This window comes from Carassius gibelio, chromosome A22, assembly GCF_023724105.1.
Source record: "Carassius gibelio isolate Cgi1373 ecotype wild population from Czech Republic chromosome A22, carGib1.2-hapl.c, whole genome shotgun sequence".
Lineage (NCBI taxonomy): Eukaryota > Metazoa > Chordata > Actinopteri > Cypriniformes > Cyprinidae > Carassius > Carassius gibelio.
In genome coordinates, this window is record NC_068392.1 from 17,384,015 (window position 1) to 17,407,171 (window position 23,157).

General features: G+C 36.3%; 1 protein-coding gene across 3 annotated transcripts in view; it reads right to left on the bottom strand.

Annotated features, from left to right (window-relative positions):
• LOC127943174 (metabotropic glutamate receptor 7-like) overlaps positions 1–23,157 on the bottom strand; it is a 181,409-nt gene that overhangs the window by 72,030 nt on the left and 86,222 nt on the right. For all 3 annotated transcript variants that reach the window (XM_052539391.1, XM_052539393.1, XM_052539392.1), the window contains exons 3-5: positions 21,995–22,130; positions 21,421–21,575; positions 6,737–6,874 (exon numbers count right to left, since the gene is read on the bottom strand). In XM_052539391.1, coding sequence (XP_052395351.1) covers positions 6,737–6,874; positions 21,421–21,575; positions 21,995–22,130 — 429 coding nt within the window. The remainder of the gene's footprint in view (positions 1–6,736; positions 6,875–21,420; positions 21,576–21,994; positions 22,131–23,157) is intronic.

Genomic DNA, 23,157 nt, shown 5'->3' on the forward strand with positions numbered 1-23,157 from the left:
AAAATTCCATTAAAGTTACTGGTACAACATTTGTTCAGAACATTATCCAGAGTTCTGAAAATGTAACAACTAGCTGGGATTCTGTTGCATTCTAGCTGTTTTGGAATTCAAAGATGCATCCTGTGTGTTTGCCCCCTGAGTCTGCATCTGCACACTGCAAAAAGAAAACGACCATTTTTAGTTCTCAATGTGAGAGATAATTGAGAGATGTGGACCTACTGTGGCGCCAGCCTGAGGCAGCTCTACCCACAATCCTTTATTCTAAAACAAACCGATGCATCCATTCATAGGCACAAACAGAGTGCCTCGCCATCCACCACTCCTCGCAAAAAGATTCTGTTTGATCTACAAAATACCTTTCAGGCATTTCAGGGTTAATTAGAGTAGCTTGATTCTGCTTTAAGTAGGGAATACAACTTTTAAAAGGTGCCACGTCCCTCCCTAAAAAAGACATTGGCACTGCTGGTGGATTACAATAAACTAAAACAGAAAATCATTGAGGAACCTCCGGAATCCCAGTGGTTACTTGTCTATATAATAAACACGCAAACATATAAAGGTTACGTATACTGATCATTCTAGTTCAGTCGAGAGCTGTTTGATCTTATCAAGTCAGAACAATAAAACCTCATATCGATGGATGGAGAGATGGATGTATGAGCGTTTCACGCTTCCGTTATGCTAGGCAATGGCTGTCACTCTCATTATTATTAAGCTATAATTCTGCAAAACCCGTCGCAGAAAATGGAAGCGATCCTGGAGCATGTGCTAAATAGATAAACACAGCATGTAATTATGATGAATAGATGTCTGTGGGCTGATTGGCGCCCGCTGAGAGAGGTCAAAAAATGGAAAGGAACGAATCAGGGTGTCCTGGTTTCCTCAGAGCAGAAAATCCTACACAAGGCGTACTTGTTTGTTACTGATATACGACACACTTGTACAAAGAACATGGATATAAAACAAAACTGCTATCATGATCAGTGCACATTGACTCCCTCAACGCACCCTTCGTGGGCCCACGAGGACACCAATGTGCCTCTCCTCGGGAGACTGGTCTCTTCCCCGTGCATGCACACTGGTGTCCTTGTGGGTCCAGGAAGGGTGCGTTTAGGGAGTCCCACTCCACCAGAGACGTGAGCTGCCGGATTTTATCCCTAACTTCTCCTTCCTAGCAGCCCCCCTGACAGACTTGACCAGATAGGAGCAGCCGGAGAGGCTACCTTGTGCCCCTGCAGAGAAGGAGGTATTTCGAAGGATAAAGTCCACCAGCTCATGTTTCTGGTGGTGTGGGAATCCCTCAACGAACCCTTCTTGGACCCACGAGGACACCAGCGTGCATGCACGGGGAAGAGACTGGTCTACTAAGGAGAGGTGCATTGGGCTTTTTTTTTCGCACAAATAATGAAAGGCTTGAAACTTACTTTTAATATTGTACATTTAAATAAACCAGGAGGCACTTTCTGCCCTCTCTGTCTGCAAGTCTACAAGTCTACAACCAAGACAGATGCAGTTATAACTTGGAAATTGAAAGCGATTTGACATTTTAAAATGATCTAACATTTTCAGTGATTTAGCTAAATCGTGGCCAGGTTTAATTTATTAATTTCTTGTTTTAGTAAGGCCTAATTAATGGGAGCGAAATTATACAGTGCCTCATGTTTTACTTAAATAAAGGAAATCATTTATAAAACACGCAACAATTTCTTAATCGGTGTACAGACAGTTATCTGTCAAAATAAAAGCACAGGTAACAAATAACAAAGTATGTGTGTGTCAAAAATGGATGCTGTTTTATTAAAGGAATTTTTTCAAGTATAAATTAAAAATTTACTTATGACTAATATAGGCCTAATATATGAGGATGTTGACATTTTGTATATAGATTCATGTATGTAGCCTAGCTCACTAAAATAGTGGGTACCACTTTTAATGCTCCGATTTAAAAAGAAATCACCATTACTTTAGGATAATAAAAAAAAAAACATAATTCATATTATATAAATAATACTGCACACCTGTTAAGTGTTTCAAAATTAAAATATGGTGTAATACTTTGTAGCTTAGAGAAAATATAGGTAATAAGCTTGACACATATCCTGCTTGATTTTGTTCTAAGAAACGCACATGACTTCATAAGCAGGCCTCCTAAATTTTCATCTGTGAATATTCAATATTATAACTACAGTGTTTTTTGTTGTTGTTTTATCATTTTCCCCGACTGCAGGCGTCAAATGTTACACATCGGTGAGGTAAAGCTGACAGCATTTTACAAAAAATGTGCTTTAATGCTTTTGTTTTGATGAAAAAAAGCTGCAAATGCACAGCGGCAGAAAAAGCATACTTTTGGTTGGCCACCTACTTGCATTTACATTAATAATTTGTTGCAATGTACTTATTGTGTACATACATGCTTTTACATTGTACTATTAAAAATAAAAGATAAAATAAATATATATATGTAATTACATATGTAGTTAATGTATAATTACATTGTTGGCCCTTAATCTGAACGTAATTATTTTTAAGTAAAAATATATATTTTTAAAGACATTTTGTTGTTATTAGGAAAACAAGATTTAACTGCACATTTGGTGTCTTGTTGCATTTTGGCACCAGACACCAACAACTGACAGTTAGTATTATTTATATTTCTGCTAACAATCTCATTTCGTCTTTTTTAATGGTGGTAGTGGTGATCATGCCACACACGTAATGACCGGTGTGCAGGAGCACATCAGCGAAACCCAAAAATTTATTACAAATTCACAGTGACTTTCCAATCCAGCCCTCTTTAACTGCATCTTCTCCTGTACAATCATGATCCTGGACTACAGCCATTTCTTCTCTCGCTTCTCCCATGTCATCCATCAGAACTGACTCTCTTTTGCCCCCCAGCGCACACTGTTGTTCCAGAGACGACAACATGTGCTTTCTCTCTCATCACATACTCGGGCCCTTGATGTCTGTAAATTGGGCCTCACACGGATGGCGTCTCCGGGCGAAGTAGACTGTCGTTGCCAGATGTTGCTGACAGAAACTGCCGCCACCTCCAGTTCTTGAATATCTCACCTCGTTGTCCAGAGACTCCCGGTGCAGACAGGACACTCAATAAACAAGATTTCTCAATGGCTACGTCTCACCGAGACCATAAACAGTGTCTGTGGAAAACACCGTCTGGATATAAAACTTTTGGATGACTACAGCTTCTATCTCTATTTTGGTGAGTTATCAGAACCAAAAATGGAAAAAAAAGCAACACATATCACACTAAATAATGTAAAAGACAACTATTCCTATAGTGGATGACCGACTGCAACCACATTTATTAATGCTTCATCCACACCACTAGGTGTCAGTGTATATAAAAAATATTAGTGCAAGACACCACTTTGTAAATTAAAAATAAAATAAAAATTATTGCATAAAAACAAGTCAAAAGACCCGTTCATACAAAGAATAATAACTATAAAGATACATTATAACTATATTAGTGTCCACACTACAAGTGACAACGTTCTGTTTTATAAGCACGCACTGCAGTTTTGTCGTTTGCTACTTGAAATTGTAGAGCTCCTTAAAGCAGGATGAATTCTGATTGGCTGTCAATATTTTTATCCAGACTGTCCTCATACAAAAAAATAAAAATAAACCAAAAAAAACCTATAGGTTGTTTGTGCAATTGCCTTATTACGACCTATATTTACAACCTTATTTAAATGCAATTTGTGGACTTTCTCATGTTCTAACCTGATCTCACACCAACTTGTTCTGACACAGATAAAAGAGTACAAAGCATTAAAATGAAAGTTTCTTGTTTTTTATAAGAGCGCAATTGTAATATACACTACGATGGGTTGTATTTTAGGGATAATGACAAATGATCTATGTGGGTGTATTGGTTGGAGGACATGTTGTTTATATCATTCATCAGCTGGAACAAAACAAAAAAAAACTTCTAAAAAGAGATTCCAATTATATTGTTCCTCTGTGTCATTATCGTTATTGTTGTGGTATGAACTCTGCTATTCTTTTAACATTTAAAACTATTTTAAAAACTAAGTTTTATCATTTTCATTATAGTTATTATCCTTGGTGTGGACAAGGCTTAATTAACTTACAATTTGTCACTTTTCTATTAAATAAATATCTTGTTTAAAATATGTTTAAGTCACAGGAAAACAAGAAAAAAATATGCATTTGGTTCCTAGTTGCATTTAAGAATGATTGTACAACCATATTAGTGCTAAAAAATAGGACTGTATTATGCTGCTGTTTGAATGACAATATAGTAAGCAAGAAATTGTAAAAAAAATATATATATTTGTGGTCTCAAGCGTGTAAATGTTGTCTAGACTTTTGATTAAACACATACAATTTTCATTTTTCAGTTTACTCTGGCCAAAAACTTGCCACGCCATGAAAAGTGACCAATTAGGATTTGTCATGAATATATGAAAAAGTTGGTATACCAGGGTTGCCAGGGCTGCAAAATAAAACCAGCCCAAGAAGCCCAATCGATTTTTTGTGTTTTTTTTTCCCTCCATCAAAATTGTGAAATTGCTTTGACTTGCAGGCTAAAATAACAACCCACAGAAACAGTGCAAAAGGAAAACCACAATTGGTGGCACTGGTTGGAGGAATAAACAAATTGCAAAACAGTGACAAGTAAAGATAGTGTTTCTTAGTCAGAACTTGCCATCTTTGTGCAATGTTCATCAGACGGTTTACGAACAGACTGTGGGCGATCTGTGGGCGAGTCGGCTGTCCGTCTGAGGCCAGTGCTATGTTTCTACCAACATGACTTAAGGTGTAGGCGACAGTCAAATAGTTTCTATCTGATGTATGTGACTCCAATGTGGTCTAAATAGCTAAACAACTCAAGTACCATCTAGTGGACCTCATTACGACCTGGTAGACCATTTTGGTTAGGCTTGTTAGAGCTGCTAGACCACTTTGCACCTTGGTGTTTTGTGCTGTGAATTAGTGAATTATTAGCTGCTGAGAGCATCAAGCCACTGCAATTCAATTTTGCTCAATAAAGAGGTTTGGTACAGCATTGGGTCTTCACTGTAAAATCTGTCCTGAAGCAAAACCATTTGTTGTACACTGTCTCTATTTTCCTATGTGACAGTTGTGCTCATCGTTAGTCAATTAAGTTAGTCGAGCAAGTTTTCACCGCTTCAAATATCAATAAACATCTCTTGGCAAGTGTCATATTAATCAGAAAAATGTGAAAGGACATATTATACAATACAATTCTGGCTAACAATTTCGTTGTCATTCTTTTTATTTCGTTAGCACGTAGTCAATAATATTGATTCCTACAATAATTACTCTAGAAGGGGAGTATTTACCCCTTGTGCTGATATTGACTTCACCACAGGCTACAAGACAAAATACATGCATACACAATTTCAAAATGATTTTGCAACTTAGAAATAGTAGTTTAGTAATTATGCACATCATTGCTTAAAATGTAATCTTCTACTCAATCCTGGATTAATGCATTCAGTGATACACTTACATTCCTTTTATTTATTTTTTTAGTAAGAAAGGAAAAAACCCTTGCATGCATACTTCAGCTGTCATGTAAGGAATATTCTCAAATTTTGGTTGACAATCTTGATGCGCATGTACTCTGTCTTGTAGCTGAATGGGAATTGGGAAGCTGTCAGCCTGAACTAGCCATGATGAGCTGAGGGAAGCTTATATAACTGAGAGCTCTGTTACAGAGGAGAAACGCAGAGCTAATAAGCTGGAGTCAATGAGCCTGACAGGATTCTACTTCTTCTTCTTAAAAAAAAAAACCTAGGGAAACAGTGGTAACTTTCATAAATTTCTTTAATCACTGCACCGATCATTGTTTATAATTCCTTGCTAGGAAATCCAGCTAGGTAGCTTTTATTTTTACACATTATCTGGTAACTAGCTGGTGTAAGTAGGTTATTAGCAAATCTAAGCTGGTCAATTAGGCCAGGGATCTCCAACCTTTATTACCCCACAGACCAGTAAAAAGACTGGTCTGGACACAATAACCATGCAAGACATTAAGATATTTTTATGTGTACATGTACACAACTCAGTATTTCCGCACTGTCTGAAAAACTCTCTATATGCTTGTGTATGCAATCTGTGCGAGAACAGCACGTGAGTATCGAATTGAGCTCAGTTTCGTTTCTTATTATTGTGGTTTAAAATTGCTTGAATATGTAAATTGCCAAATGAATCTGCGATTCACACGCGTGCCGAACAGTATAGGATCTCGTCCGTATGTATCACGGATCAACTGTGATCCGTTTAACCCCTACTATGTGACGGATCAGATCAATCTTTCATTTACTTATTTAACATGAAATCGTCAAATTGTTACTCCTTATCAATCACATACAACGAAAATACTGAATAATAAGAACAATCATTAACACGCAATAAATTACAGTGTCAACGTTCTTGCGACCCGTTAGCAATTCTTCCACGGCTTGGGTTGCGTTCTGGTGGTTGGGGACCTCTGAATTATTAAACCAGTTAACAAAAACAACTGATCACCTGTTGTTGCTAAATATCAACTTAAACCAATTACCATCAATGAAAAGACTGTACAGTTACCAGTTTACAAAGAATTTTTTTCAGCCAAGTTTTCAGCCAAGATGGCAAGCATCATCAACTCGCTGAAAGAAAACCTATTTGTCATAGCATGATGAGTTTTAGGCAAAAACGAGCTGTTAGAATTTACCTGTGCATTTCCTGCTAGTGTCTTCTTTCTTGGAGGAACTCATGAGCTTGCAGTTGAAGTTCTCCTCCCAGAACTCAGCAAACCAGACGTTCCTCCTGTTGTTCTCCAGTGTGCGTGACATAAAGTAGGTATCAAAACCTGAAAATGACAGTGTAAAACCATTAGGGATAGCATCAGATAATTTAACGCTATCTCACGCCCAATTCGTACGTATTTTACGAGGTGGCTTATTCGTATGAATTTGTACGACCTCACTCGTACGATTTTATAGGATTTCTCTAAAACCCAGTGTTGGTTAGGTTTAGGGGCGGGGTTAGGTGTAGATAATTCATACAAATTCATATGAATTGTGAACTCGTAAAATACGTAAAATTTTGAAACAATCGTATGAATTTGTATGAGTGTGGTCGAATAAGCCACCTTGTGAAAAATGTACGAATTGCTGTGAGATCGGGCTGGATAATTGGTAATATTACCTGAAATAACATTATTTTGACTAGACCTGAACACACCTAACTAGTACACAAGTACACTAGTCTTTTGTGTCTGTCCTTGTTGTCTGCCATCAAGGTTAATAACATGCCTCATCTAAATAGGTTTGTGCTTCTGGACACTGTGGCTTTCATCCACAGTGTAGCTACAAAGACAAAGGTCAACAGAACATTTAATTTTGCCACAGGCATCGGCTAACCTAACATAGTTACAACTCATTTAAACTTTGTTTGCTTCCAGTCTGCAAAGGAAGTGAGTCCGGGTCTGTTTTGCCCACTAGAAAATAAGTGTTAAGAAAGAGATAAGGTGTTATCATTAAGCTGCTACAGCAGAGCTGCCCTAAGCCAGTCAGCAAATGCAAGCTGAAGTTTTGAATGCACTCCTGGGTATTGCATACTCTCGAGTCGGAGCAAGTATTTGGCCTATCCGCGGCTCCCAAGCTGCATGCCCTGCCTTGACATCTTAAGGGCTGGAGTCTGGTGGTGAAGTCTGTCACTTCCTCTGTGATCGGATGGGTCAAGATTTGCCCCGAATACCCAGTGCATTTAAAACAAGTAACGGACTTATGCCAAGTACAGTAAGTTCACCGACTTCTAGGCTGTGGATCTCAGTACACACAATGAGCCTTTTTTCATGCAGCATGTGTAAATCTAATGTTAATAAAGCAAACAACTGGTTTTATGAAAGATTTGCAGCTCGGCTGAATGCAATATTAATTCTTAAAGCTAAAGATTTTTATTTAAAACATTTCACGGTACAAATTAATTACACTGAAATGAACTGTGCTCGTGGAAGAGAGAGAGAAAAGGAATGTAGCCATGAACTTTGTCAGATTCAAACCCACATTTCCCACATGAGCACCACAAGTTGGCAGTACTACTAAGCTGCATCTCTAACAACACACTGAGCTAGACAAATCTGTACATTTCTCTGAGAGGAATGCATTTCTCTGTTCATCAATAGTTTGCAATACTTTGCATAACAGAAAAACAACTTTTTGTTCATTTATTTTTTATTATTTATTATTATAAAAACACACATAATGCTGAGAGAGTCAGGTGGAACATGATCAGGGAATGTTGCAGGCCAGATTTGAACCGGTGTTACCCACATGAGCCCCATAGCTCAACACGTCAGTGTATGTACCGTCCTAATAAAGCCACTGACTCAGACAACACACATATCCCATTCATAAAACACAAGCAGAAACATGTCTATGTAAACCATTCATAAAATCATTCGTACAATAACAGTCTCATTTTTCACACAAAATGTTTTAATACATAATTCCCAATAAAACCCAAGCAGATCGAATCTCTCCGCATGTAGTTCATAAACCCATTCTTACATAAAACTTTGCATCATAAATTATTTTATGAATAAGTTACAATAAAATTTGTTCTGCTCATATTTTATGAATAAACCCCAATTTTTATAATCACTACAACATACTGATGCATGCTCAAAAATTCTGCAGTTTATGTTCTATGGCCTTAGCAGCTAAATTATTCCTCAGGCTGATTGATGCATGTTTTCAGTTTATTTGTCAGATGACCTCGACCATCCCTCCACGGGCGTACTCGACTCAGAAACCGATCCTCAACAGCTTCGCGTGCTGCCCCATAAATTCTGCTAATTGCAGCTTATTTGTACACAAGCCTTGTACACAAGAAACTCCCAAAGGCCTGTCTGTGTCATCTTCTCAGTGTCTGGAGGACAAAGCTCAGAGCTTCACCTTTTGTTTAAAGCGCTCGACAGCTGCACTGTTGCTGGGAAATTATCAGGCAGCTCGTGAACCTCCCCCATGGTTCATCCTTGCGATCCAATAATGTAACTTTTTTATAAATATTAACAACATATCTAAAATAAGATTTTTGACCGCACTTTGCATTAGTCAAAAGCCATAGGAGGGATTAGATTAGACATGAAGCTGTTAAATAAAACACTAGACATGAAAAAATTATGGAGAGACATTATGGGAAGAAATCTTCCTAATGTATTAGAATGGACAGAACGAATATATATATATATATTTCTTTAATGCTTTAATGACTAAATCGGCAAGCGGTAAGGCGTAAAAACGTGAAAAAGATAAGCTTTCGTGACGATGTGCAGCAATGGTCCGTCAGGTGTCCTGAGCATCTTTTTAGGCTGGCCTCAGCCAGTCGGTTATATAAAATATCAAGGTGAAAGTCATCCGCTTGCTTAGTATAGACCCAGATACCAACCCAACTTTGAGAATAGATTAACGTCGATATTTTTTTTATCGCCCGATAAGAGTCTCGCGTTAATGCAGCACGTTAACGCCGATAATGGCCCACCACTAATATATATATACAAACATGTTTGGTTACAATAATAAAATAAATAACATTAAAGAATCCTGATTCATCAAAGAATACTGAAAAAGTGTTACAATTCCTGTGTACAACAATATACAGACAATAATAATGAAAACATAGAATATGTGTAAAGCATATAATTGACAAATGACTAATTAATCACACATGTTTGTGTAATTAACCATGATTACTTGCACCTAACAGAATGTGAATTCATATATTTTTTAAATTGTCTATTGACATCTTTTTACTACATACTATTAATAAAGGCAATATTGTTTTAACTATTTGGGGGGGATAAAATCAAATACAATACAAATCAAATTTGTAAATGTAAATATAGCCGTTAAATACTACAGTAAATATTGTTTACTAAAATTCATAACTATTATTGTTATTGCATAAATTAATGTTTATGAGAAAAGAGAGGCTTTAGATCAATCGTGACAAAAACAAGCACATCTAAGTAGGATACCCACATATATATTCCTCCCTGGTGCACAAATTTAAACTGAAAAGACTGAAGACCAGCATGCACTCCTTTAAAGCGCATGTAGGCAGCCGCATATGTCTTTACAGCTTTCCAACAGGCATCTCTATGGAAGATTAATTCAGGCAGGCCTACGCCGTTTCCTTCTGACTCCGCAACCCACGGCCAATCCATCAACATGGGAACCACGCAAGCGAATGAGAAGGTTCCCACACTACTGCTGGACCACTTTATAAAACACTACGATTTTTAGACATCCCGACACCTCAAAAAGAGACGTTCCAGACAGGAATCCTTACTTGTTGCATCATGCCATGCGGGAAACCTCAGGTGACAATCACTAGTGCTGACGATGCTTGAAATAAAGTGCCTGAGTCTCGAATGCCACGCTAGGTCTTAGCCGCCTCGCTGTGATTTTATGGACGGTCCGAGGTTAAACGTTGCTCAGAGCCTGTTGGGAGAAAAAGGCAAACCGAACTGATCTCCAAATCAACGAGGATCACACTCCAAGCTGTCACTCCGCTTCGAGTGTCTCCGAGCTGCTGATATAACGTTGATGCGGAGCGCAGCCGGTTAATGTACTCGCAATTTGTCTCCGTCTCTGAAGTGAGCTTGAGACAGATGGGGGCTGACAACTTCAGATCGATTCTGCTAAAACAAGTCACTGGGGGAGGCGGTGAGAAAACAGATAATAATTTAGATGAGCATCAAGCTTGCATAATTTCAGTGGCGGTTTTTGTCAGACGAACACGATAAAATAAGGAAATCGGCTTCTGTTTCTCGGAGAACTGCTTGCATTTGAAATCATTTGAATAGTGTCAGACTAAAGATAAAGAAAAAATAGATTTATGTAGTAACTATGAAAACAATAAAAAATAAAAAAATATACTTTTCTCAAGGCTAAAATGTTCTACTCATCACTGATTCGACCAACTGTAGACGGAATGCTGAAACACTTTCATTGTTCAGTTGTTATATTCAGAAACAGGTCTTAGAAAGCATCGGTATATTTATATTCCTAACACATTCTGATTAGGGTTTGTTGGTATTACGTTATTTATTTACTTTTGAAGATAATTGTAGGCTTATTTATTTATTATTATTATTTTATATATATATATATACTACCATTTAATGTATGCATTTTATTTTGATTGATAGATTGATTGATTGATTTATATAAGACATTATTTATTTACTTATTTTTTCAGCAAGGATGCATTAAATTGATCAAAAGTATTAGGCTTTTGCATTATTACAATAACATACTTGGAATATATTCAGAATGCAGAGAGACAAAAAAATAAATAAATAAATAAATAAATAAGCCTGCAATTATCTACAAAAGTAAATAAATAAAAAATAAAACATACCAACAAACCTAAATCAGAATGTGTTAGGAATATAAATATGCCAATGTTTTCTAATATTATTGTGTGTGTGGGTGTGTGTAGGTGTGTGTATTAATACGAAAATGGTATTTCCCCAATATCACCTATTTCTTACAAGCAACAGCAAGTGGCAAATCACAGTTCATAGCTGTGACGCAAATTTAAGGCTATTAGCTATTTAGAAAAGGGGAGGGGCCAATCAATAAGTCCCACCCACATTTCCTGCTTCAATGTTTGTAATTTGTCAACAAAGGAAAAAAAAAAAAAAGGATCTCATGATGATGTTGTTAAAGAAACACAAAATCCACACCATCATATAATAAAAATGTTATTGCTTCTAGCTAAGTGTTCCTATCAAAGTGAGCATAAATGGTAACAGTCCCAATACTTTCAATCTCACTCTTGTAATGGTGGTGACGGTGAAAGGCTTGTCACTGTGAGTTTAGGGTCATAATCAGAAATCCTGGAGAGACAATTCCAGGCTCCCTATTGTTAGAGAGCTATCTACTACATAACACAATAAGCACCCAAACAAACAAACCCAGTCTGAGGTCACAGCAGAGGCCTGGGCACCAGCTGTGAGCCTAATGGTCAAATTAAAACTAAACCGAGAGACTGAAATGCCACATGATAAGGCAGAGAGGAACCGCTTTGTGCACAGTTTGATCCAATTACAGACTGGGCCAATAATGTCAGATTCCTGCTAGCTCATATGCTAACGTCCGAGTAACCGCAGGTGAAGAAAGTTTGATGTTTGAAAAGTTTGTTTTGTGAGGGGAATATTGTTTAGAGTGGTGAGTCATTCAATAGCAAAATTACAAAACCCACTTTGTAAATTGTAGCCATGTAATAATGTAATAATGTAATAATTGTAATAATTTCTTATTATCTTTTATTTAAATCATGGCCACATTTTAACTACAATTTGAACTACATTTTATCTACATAGAATTAGTCAAATGTGATCACAATTTACTAAAATGAGGGAATTAATTTGTGCAACATGTCCACGATCTACTAAAACGACGGAACAATTTGCTAAAATTATGTAACATATCGTCAATTTACTAAACTGATGGAACAAATTAGTGCAATGTGACCATAATTTACAAAAATTATGGAATTAATTAGTTAAACATGAAAGCAATTTACTAAACCGATGGGACAAATTAGTGGAACGTGACTATGATTTACTAAACCGATGGAAAGAATTAGTGAAACAAGTCCACGATTTGTTAAACCGATGGAACAAATTTGCTCAAATTATGAAACAAATTAGTGAAACGTGACCACAATTTACTAAAAAAAGAGAACAAATTAGTGAAACATGTCCACGATTTACTAAACCAATGGAACGAATAAGTGAGTGAAAGTGAAAGTGAAGTGACATTCAGCCAAGTATGGTGACCCATACTCAGAATTTGTGCTCTGCATTTAACCCATCCGAAATGCACACACACAGAGCAGTGAACACACACACACACACACTGTGAGCACACACCCAGAGCAGTGGGCAGCCATTTATGCTGCGGCGCCCGGGGAGCAGTTGGGGGTTCGATGCCTTGCTCAAGGGCACCTAAGTCGTGGTATTGAAGGTGGAGAGAGAGCTGTTCGTGCACTACCTCCACCTACAATTCCGTCCGGCCTGAGACTAGAACTCACAACCCTTCGATTGGGAGTCCAACCCTCTAACCATTAGGCCACGACTTCCCAAAGAGAATAAGAGAAACATCCACCATTTACTAAAACGATGGAACAAATTTCCTAAAATGAAGACACAAATTAGTGAAACAAGTCCATGATTTACTAAAACAATAAAACAAATCAGTGAAATGTCCACAATTTACTAAACTGATGGAACAAATTAGCTAAAATTATGAAATGAATTAGTGAAACGTGATCACATTTACTAAAACGATGGAAAGAATTAGTGAAACATGTCCACGATTTATTAAACCGATGGAACAAATTTGCTCAAATTATGAAACAAATGAGTGAAACATGACCACAAATTTACTAAAACAAGAGAACAAATTAGTGAAATATGTCCACGATTTACTAAACCAATGGAATGAATAAGAGAAACATCCACCATTTACTAAAACGATGGAACAAATTTGCTAATATTATTAAATGAATTAGTGAAACGTAATCACATTTACTAAAACGATGGAATGATTTAGTGAAACATGTCCACAATTTACTAAACCAATGGAACAAATTAGTGAAACATCCACTATTTACTAAAACTATGGAACAAATTAGCGAAAAGTGACTTCAATTTACTAAAATGAGGGAACAAATTTGCTAAAACTATCAAACAAATTAGCGAAGCACAGTCACAATTTACTAAAATGAGGGAGCGGATTAGCAAAACATGGCCAAAGTTTACTAAAACTGTGGTACTACTTTGTCCTAAAACATTGGAACTATTTAGTACAATGTGGCCACAACGAGGGTATGAATTAGTACAACTTAGCCATGATTTAACCAAAATGAAAGAACAAATAGGTAAAACATGGCCATGATTTAAATAACAAGGGAAAACGTTAATAACACATGGCTACATAAAATGTGGAAACAAAATCTTAATTCATGGCAATAATGTCTTTACAGATCTCAATACAATATAAACAGACTTATTAAGCTAGAAGCAAGCATTTCACATATACTGTAGACATCAAATGTTCTGCTTCCTATCAAACTCTATGCAATTTTAATGTAAATGCATCCATCCATTCAGTTATTGTTTCATTTGATGGAAGAAAGCAAAACAGCCAGGTATCATCAGCCCGCATGTTGATTCCTTTAAAACTGTGAACAAACCTTTGCATAGTAAAATAAATTACGACACAAGCCTACTTTAAATAGGTGCTACAAGTTTGTCAGTGCAGGTTCACCAAGTCATTTTGGGTTCTGACTCAAAACCGGTTAAGAACCACTGGTTTCTAACGGAGAACTCATCTTTAAAACATCTTATATTCTAGTAGCTAAATGGCAGGACTGACATCCCATGATTATCCCTGCATCATCCTCTAGAATCTCTAGGCCATCCCCTAAGTGCTCGTCACATCAGAGTGCTTGGGCTATTCCTGAAGAGATATCTATGCTGACCGGCTGCCAGCTAGATTTCACCATGACTTACCTGACTGGTGAATGAGCTCGCTTTGCACTACACAGCTATGGTTCATAATAATTCAAGTAAAGAACGGAAATTTATTTAACCCTCAGGTTCTGTATAAGGTTTGAAATACCTCAAAACGTTTACTTATTTTATGAGAATGGATTAAAAAAGAGGTTTTAAGGATCAAGATACATTGCTTCTTGAAACCACAAGTGTGAAATATTATTAAAAGGGCTGTAACGGTACTTAACGGAATTGTAACTGGTATTTTTCAAAAGACAGTAGTGCTTAATACTTGTGGCCTGAGCAGTGGTATAATAGCATAATTTCAAGATTTGAAGCAAAAACAGAATGGGCTGAGTTTAGATTTGTGAAATTATCTTGCACAAAACAAAAACAGCAGAAGGGCTGAATGAAAACGCAAATGTATTCTCTGACGGTAGGCGGCACTGTCCTAAAAAGGCAAAATACATTAACCCACTAGACAGTGTTCACCCTAAGCTGTGAAATAGCAGGTGACAGGGTGGTAACAAAACTCAGAGCAAACTCTACTACATGGGTATGTTTTAGATAACTTTAAAATAATTCACCTAATAACCTAAAATAAGCATCATTTAGTTACATCAAGAGACAAATCAAAAATAAATGGCACATTAAATTTAAACGTTACACACTTTTTTTTTTTTAATGTGTGCTGTACAGGTCTGGATAATATTGTTTTTGCTAAGGGGGCAGACATGCATGCCCAATAGAGTTTTTGTTCAGCGAAAAAATAAAAGATTTTGCTTTGCACCCTACCCCACCATCCCAGCACTGAATCAACACCCATGCCATTTTACAAGTCTAAACATAGGAAAACAGTAGCAAAAAAATAAGAATTATACTTATTATACTTATAAAAAAAAAGAAATATGCAAACAAAGGACAATTCTAAACTTCTCAACCTATTAACAGGATTAAAAAAAAAAAAAAAAAAACTACAGACTTCAGAGTAACTTCCCCAACATTGGCAGTTTGTCCCGTATTTAAGACATATGCCGTATGACCACCTAGACCATATAAATGACACACTATGATATTTAATAATTATTTTTGAACAAATGTTTGATATGTGAACATTGCCATTTGAGGAAGGCTCAAGCAAAAACCCTCTGCCTGCTGGTCTCTCACGCTTCACAGCAGTGGGATTCACACTAACGGCAATTTTCCCCGTCCGAGTCTGGACTTCAGCAAATTAGATTTGGCAAATACAAACAGCACGATTATTTCTAATGTTGCTAGTTTCAATTATATATATATATATATATATATATATATATATATATATATATATATATATATATATATATATATAATATATATATATATATATATATATATATATATATATATATATATATATATATATATATATATATATATATATATTAGTGCTGTCAATCGATTAAAAAAAATTAACTAATTAATCGCACAATTTTTAAAAATTAATCGCGATTAATCGCGATTAATCGCAATTAAAAGACTGAAACTTTTTGGATATGTAAATGTAAAATGTCAATAATTAATGTAAACTCAAGACAAAGAAACTATTTAAATTCAAAATATGATTGTTTATTGGAATTTTTGTTTAACTTGTAACACAGATTTTCTCATGTAAACAACATACCTGCAATAAACCATCAATATCCTCCAAATTAACTGTTGGCTTGAAAGCCATATTTATTACAGAAATAAAAACACAGGCATGTAAGTACCATTTGAATTTCAAAACAATCAATGCCAATAAAAAACAAAAATAATTTCCATGTTGAATTCTAAGTGGACTGCAAAAAAATTCCAAAGTATAGTCATTGCCAGTGCTTTAAGTGGGCCGGTATGCACCGGTACTCCAAATATAGCTCTTGAGCGTACCGCCACCTCTCCGTGCGCCCAGAACGTGCTTTTAGCGTACCGGTACGCTCATTTGGACATCTGTTTTAATAGAGGCTTTAATCTTTTACCTGCACTGCCGATTTTCAGAGCGCCCTTCACAATGCAAGCTTCCTAATTCATCCCACCCAGAGCAGAAACTACATTACCCATTCACCCTTAAGTTATACAAGTGAACAGCGCATGTGTCGCTTTCCCACTGTTAAGTGTCAACAACTCAACGTGGCCGGAGAAGGTGTGTGAAACTCGTTGTGAGTTATACTAAAGCTAAATCTTGAGTATTTATTGTCTGATAAACATTAAAAACTGTCTGCGGAGGTTGAGTCGTCCTGCAGCCCCCGCTGGCTGTTCATTGGCTGCAGCATCTTTTTTCTAAGTTCTAAAAAAATACCGTAGACGGCAAGGCACAAATTTAGATATTCATTTATATAATTAATCTATAGCCTATGCACAAAGACAATATGATCTTTTTGTTCCCTTTTTGTTTTAAAGCTTGATGAAGAGAGAGAGCGCAAGTTGCTGCAGCTGCAAGGAGGACAGTGATGCACGCGTACAGGAGTGATTGACAGTTCGCGGCACTGTGTACAAAAAATACTCCGCTACACAATTATTTCCTTATTTTCGTTTAAGCTTATTAACGTTAGCGTTACAGAAAGGTCTGATTTACGCACTGTTACAGTCATTGTTTTTTTTTTTTTAAACAATGACATTTGAGTTCATGATTTTAATGTTGCTGTTTCTTGTGGCAGACTGAATGAAGAGTAATGTTTCTTGTGGCAGACTGAAGAGTAATCCGGCAGAGTTTTATACTGAAACTTTCCGTCTAAAAGTCCTTCCTTGGTCTTATCCATATTTCTTTGCACGTTGAACACACATAGACCACAACTGGAAATAAAAAAAACTGCAACCGCGTTAATTGCGTTATTTTTTTTTAACGCGTTAAATATTTCAAATTAATCGAATGCGTTAACGCGATAATTTTGACAGCACTAATATATATATATATATATATATATATATATATATATATATATATATATATATATATATATATATATATATATATAATTCTACTTGGCTTTCATTTATTTTTATTTCAGTTATAATAATTTTAGAATAAGTAGAGCAATACCTACAATTGCTCTTTTTTGTCTATCATCTATCATGTATTTTATCAATTTTTTTATTCTATATTTATTAGCTTTATTTAAATTAATAGTTTTGGTTTTATATATTTACTATATATATTTATGAATATTCAGTTCATTTATAAATACATATAAAAGGGAAGAGAAAGTGAAGTTAAAAATGTATTTATTTTTTAGGAAAATTATAAAGTATATTTATTTTGATCTTCTTCCTTCCTTGCACACATATCATTTCCCCTAAACTACCAGGCAATCCGAACAGAACATGAAAACATGAGGGTTAAACTAAGGGACACTGTAAAGTAGTGGCGACACATTTTAAACCAGCTTGGCTCATGAATATTAAACAGGTGATGCAACTTTCGCCCAGTAGTGATGTGTTGAATGGCAGTAAAGTGGGTGTTAGCTATAGGAGGATTAACACTTATCGCTTGTATATTCGTTCAGTCCAATGCTGATGCAGCTGGTTGGCAGAAGCTTCTTCTTGGTCTTAAACTCACTGCTTTCCATGAACAGGTGCATTTTATTTATTTATTTTATTTAGTTTTTTTATTTGTTTGGTTAGTCATCACAACATAGCAAAGTTAAAAGAAATTCTCAAACATATTATTTATTTTATAAGTGGGCACTGTTTAAAACATATATTGTTTGGTCAAGTTGGTCAATGTTTAGTCTACTTGTGTATCATAAATAAATACACAACCCTTCAGATCATCATGTTGTGTATTACACCAACACTTGCATACATCAGATCAAAGAAAAAAATCCTGAATTGCTTCCAGCTTCATGTCGATCCAGAAAGACAACATTGTTTGACTTCAAAAAGGGAAAGGTAAACGAAAAGGATGGATCTGAGAGTTCCTCGTGAGGTGCCTGTGGAAAAACAAACTCCCTGTAAAGCTGCAGCTCATGGCAACACTGCATTCAATTGTTTTCACAGGTCTTTTTCAAAGAGCACAATAAAGCTGTGAGTGTGATGCTTTCCCTGACGAGTGTATTTCAGATTGTTCCATCAATGCTGTGAAATGCAGGGGCGATTGCTCGACCCGGCAAAGCACCGCTCAGCGCACTTATCAGCAAATGGCAAACAGCGCAAGCAAGCGCAAGCTGAGAGATGCTATCATAACCCCTTGGATACCTGGAAAATACACTGCACTGTTTGACACGATATGATTTGCAGCGTTGCATCGCACGGATTAGCTGGGCAGGTGGAGAGAATGTAAATATGGAATTATCAAGGACAACATATCAAGGAAAACCACTTTTTTAAACACACGGGTAAGTGAAAATTGTCGAATATCTGAAAAAAAAAAAAAACTTTTCTACAAAGCCCCTCCTTCTGACAAGCACAGTCTGCTCTGATTGGCCAACTGAGTTCAAGCCTGATAGGGGAACAGATTCGCGTGACAGACTGAGATGATGCTCGTATGTATTTGCAGTACACAAACACGATTAAGAAAGCTGTCTCTCTCTCACGAACACATACACACACACAACACGATACTCTACACGATGCAAAATGTCGTATTTGAACAGTCAATAGCAAATACTTAAACTATTATGAACACATTCTAAGTGTAGCTGATTCAGAATAAGCCCCAGATTGTCATAGCAAAGTCTGAATTGACCTTTTTTTTTATTAAATAGCCTTTGCACTTGTATAGGCTACTCTAGGTTCACAGAACTGTCATCCATAAAATGCGTTGCACGAATTCTCTGGGTCGTGCTGTTCTGTTTTAAATTCATCTTAACCGATGATTCCTCATTGCATCTGCTTTTGGAAGGACACATAAAGTGCTTTTGCTTAGAAACACACAGCATCTCCCTGACATGGCTGCATCAACACTACTGTGGTTCACTACTGTGAACATTTTAGGCGGTATTACGCAAATATTTCCACATCGTGACGTAGACATGTGGGGGTGCTTTTGAATGAGGCCTTATAGCCCGGTCTGGATCAGCCTTCTCTTTTAGATAGAAGAAATCCTTTTGTGGAAGACTCTGAGCTTTGTAACTCTGCAGATCTAATACTGTACATGCGCAAATAGCTACATTACACACTAAAGAAATGTATGACCCCTTTAAACATATGACCCCTTTAAATACCTAACTAAAATGTATATTCGGTCATCATTTGTCTTTCACCTGCTATTTCACGTAAATAGTTTTGCTTACATTGTACATTTAATATATATATATATATATATATATATATATATATATATATATATATATATATATATATATATATATACATTATTTTTTATATTTTATCAGTTCATAAATTAATACAAATAAAAAAGGATGAGATAATAAAGTAGTACATATTTTGTAGATAAATTACAAAATAGATTTATTTAGATCTCCCTCCCTTCCTTGCACACATAATTTCCCCTGAACTACCAGGCAATCTCAACATAACATGAAAACATGAGGGTTAAACTAAAGGACACTGAAATGAACTGTAAAACAGTGGCGACACATTTTAAACCAGCTTGGCTCATGAATATTAAACCAGCTTGGCTCATGAATATTAAACAGGTGATGCAACTTCCGCCCAGTAGTGATGTGTTGAATGGCAGTAAAGTGGGTGTTAGCTATAGGAGGATTAACGCTTATCGCTTGTACAGTCGACCTACTTAGGTCCTTTTATTTTTTACATTACATTTTGTACAATTTGCAAAAATACACTAAAAGTATACATATCAAACACATTTCCAATATTAATTTCATTTAATTTATTGTATTATTGTTTTCCTTTATAGCTGAATTATTCGTTTAATGTTACAACAACAGGGCGCTTCTCTGTCACAGATAGTGGAAGACCTCAAGGCCTTTTTCTCTCCACAGAGGATCCATCTCTCTGTTGCACCATACATGCCCCTTCCATCCACAGGGCTCTTTTATATCACTCGCTTATGTCTGCCTCAAAACATAACACCACAGGGCCTTTCATTTATTAATCTGGCACTCAGATCAACCCCATGGTGGGGCTCGATGGAGAAGCATGCCAGCTGGGTCAGTCCATGTCCAGGCCTTTCGCTGGGTTCACAATCGCCAGTGAACAAAACGAATGAGCTTGGGAGCCTTTGGATACTGTTGTGCTCAGTTCTGTCTCGTCGCGCACCGAGCACCATCTCTATCAAACGTGACACAGTTTCGAAGACACCAGGGAGATGATTTTCTATTTTTAGAGAGATATTCCTTCCATCCATTAAACCTGACATTAATCTAAACAGGAATACACTGCAAGCAGCAGAACTTCGCTTGTGTGATCAAATTCGTAAACTCTGGATGGACGGAATGAACGCACACTTTCAGCTTTGATCACAGAAATAAGTATCTATTTTTAAATATATTTTAATAATAAAAAGTTAGATTAAGTTAAAATATCATCTCACACTACTTTACTGTGTTTTTGATCAAATAAATACAGGCTTGGTGAGCAGAAGAGCCTTCTTTCAAAACCATTAAACATTTTTACCGACCACAAACTTCTAAATGGCAGCGCATAACAAAAAAAAGGCAGTAAAACCCTGTTAGTCTTCATTAAAGTCAACACAAAGAGCCTGTAGTTGATGAAACACCTCTAAATATACAGCACAGTTTCTCAAGTAATTTTGACGCTTGAAGAATAAGTCTTAGCGCCCCCCATCATCAGAATCACTGAACCAACATGAAGCCATTCAATGTCACACATCACTGAGAAATGCCGGTGTTTCCAAAATGTCATTAGCCTAATTGTTCCCAAAAACCAATCAATCTTACCCTGAACAATGGCTCTTTTTGGCAGGATGGTGATAGCACCCATGGCGGCGTCCTCGAGGCCTTGAATAGTGCTGTTCTTGGTTCCCCAGCTGTCTGAACCGATCCATAGGAAATGGCCCACTTGATCGGCTCTTTTGGTGGCGTTAAGGATCCCCCTGCAAACATTCCCATACCAGAAACCATTACTGTGACATCGAGGCCCGCTGTGACTCTTCAACAGAGCAGGAGATGTTGGCCAGCGATTCTAAGAGCATCCAGATTGAATCGTTATTGTGTATTTCAATGGGTTTGTTTGAACGATGACATGTTGATGTCATTAATCAATACCTCGAGTGGCTGAGCTTGTCCAGCAAACAAGATATAACCCCCTCAAGTGCACCCTTGAGTTTTATCTAAGTAATAGCTTTCAGGCCAATAAGAGTATTGACTTGTTGTCATCGAGGACTGTTAGAACTGTTGTTATTTTTAAAGCTCAAAAGGGAGCAATTCATTGCCTGAGAATTACGTTTATTGTAGCTCTATCTTGTAATTTCCACTTCCTCTTCCTCTCCTGGCAATGCTGTCAACAGCTTACCGAATGTCCTCGTCGTAAGCGAAAATAATGACGGCCCGGGCCCGAGGGGTGTCCAGCAGCTGTCGGATGATCTTGTCAAAATCAGCCTGCTTGTGGTCGTGAGGGATCTTCAGGGACTGAGCGATGCAGATTCCACCTACAGAAGGAGCAGAAAGAGACCCGTGAGTGAAGAACTTTCCACCTAACGTTAGCATAAAGTTCTTGTTTGGATGTGTTTGGAAATAGTAACCTTCTGGGAAACATTCACTTTTTGAATCCAACAAATAACTTTTCTAGAATGTTGTTGGGAGTTTTCTGGGACCAACTCAAGACAACCTCCAAAGAACGTTTGGATATATTTTGGGGGGTTATTTTTGTCATCATAAACCCTCACAGAACATTTTGGTGAGGTGTTTGTTTGTTTATTTGTTTGTCCATCCATTCTTCTTTTCAAAACAATATTTCCCTTATTTTATTTATTTATTATTTTATTTATTTATTTATGTTGATTTTTTTGTTTGTTTGTAAAAACCATTCTTCCTTTCAAAACGAACTTTCCCTTATTTATTTATTTATTTATGCTGTTTTTTTTGTTTGTTTGTTTTTCCAACCATTCTTCCTTTCAAAACGAACTTTCCCTTATTTATTTATTTATTTATTTATTTATTTATTTATTTATTTATTTATTTATTTATGCTGTTTTTTTTTGTTTGTTTGTTTGTCCAACCATTCTTCTTTTCAAAACGAAATTTCCCTTATTTATTTATGCTGTTTTTTTTGTTTGTTTGTTTGTCCAACCATTCTTCCTTTTCAAAACGAACTATCCCTTATTTATTTATTTATTTATTTATGCTGTTTTTTTTGTTTGTTTGTTTGTTTGTTTGTCCAACCATTCTTCCTTTCAAAACGAACTTTCCCTTATTTTATTTATTTATTTATTCATGCTGGTTTGTTTGTTACAAACTAAAGACATCCTATACAAAACATGTTCTAATGGCTTAGATTTATTTATTATTATTTTTTTTACATAAAAATAACCTATATAACAACTATAACCCAAATAACAACTTAAAAATAACCTACTACACAGAACATTCTCTATTGCTAATTTCTAAAACCGTCCTTTCCAGAATGCCACAATGAATTTTAGATTTATAAATTGGTTTGATGTCTATTCACAACCC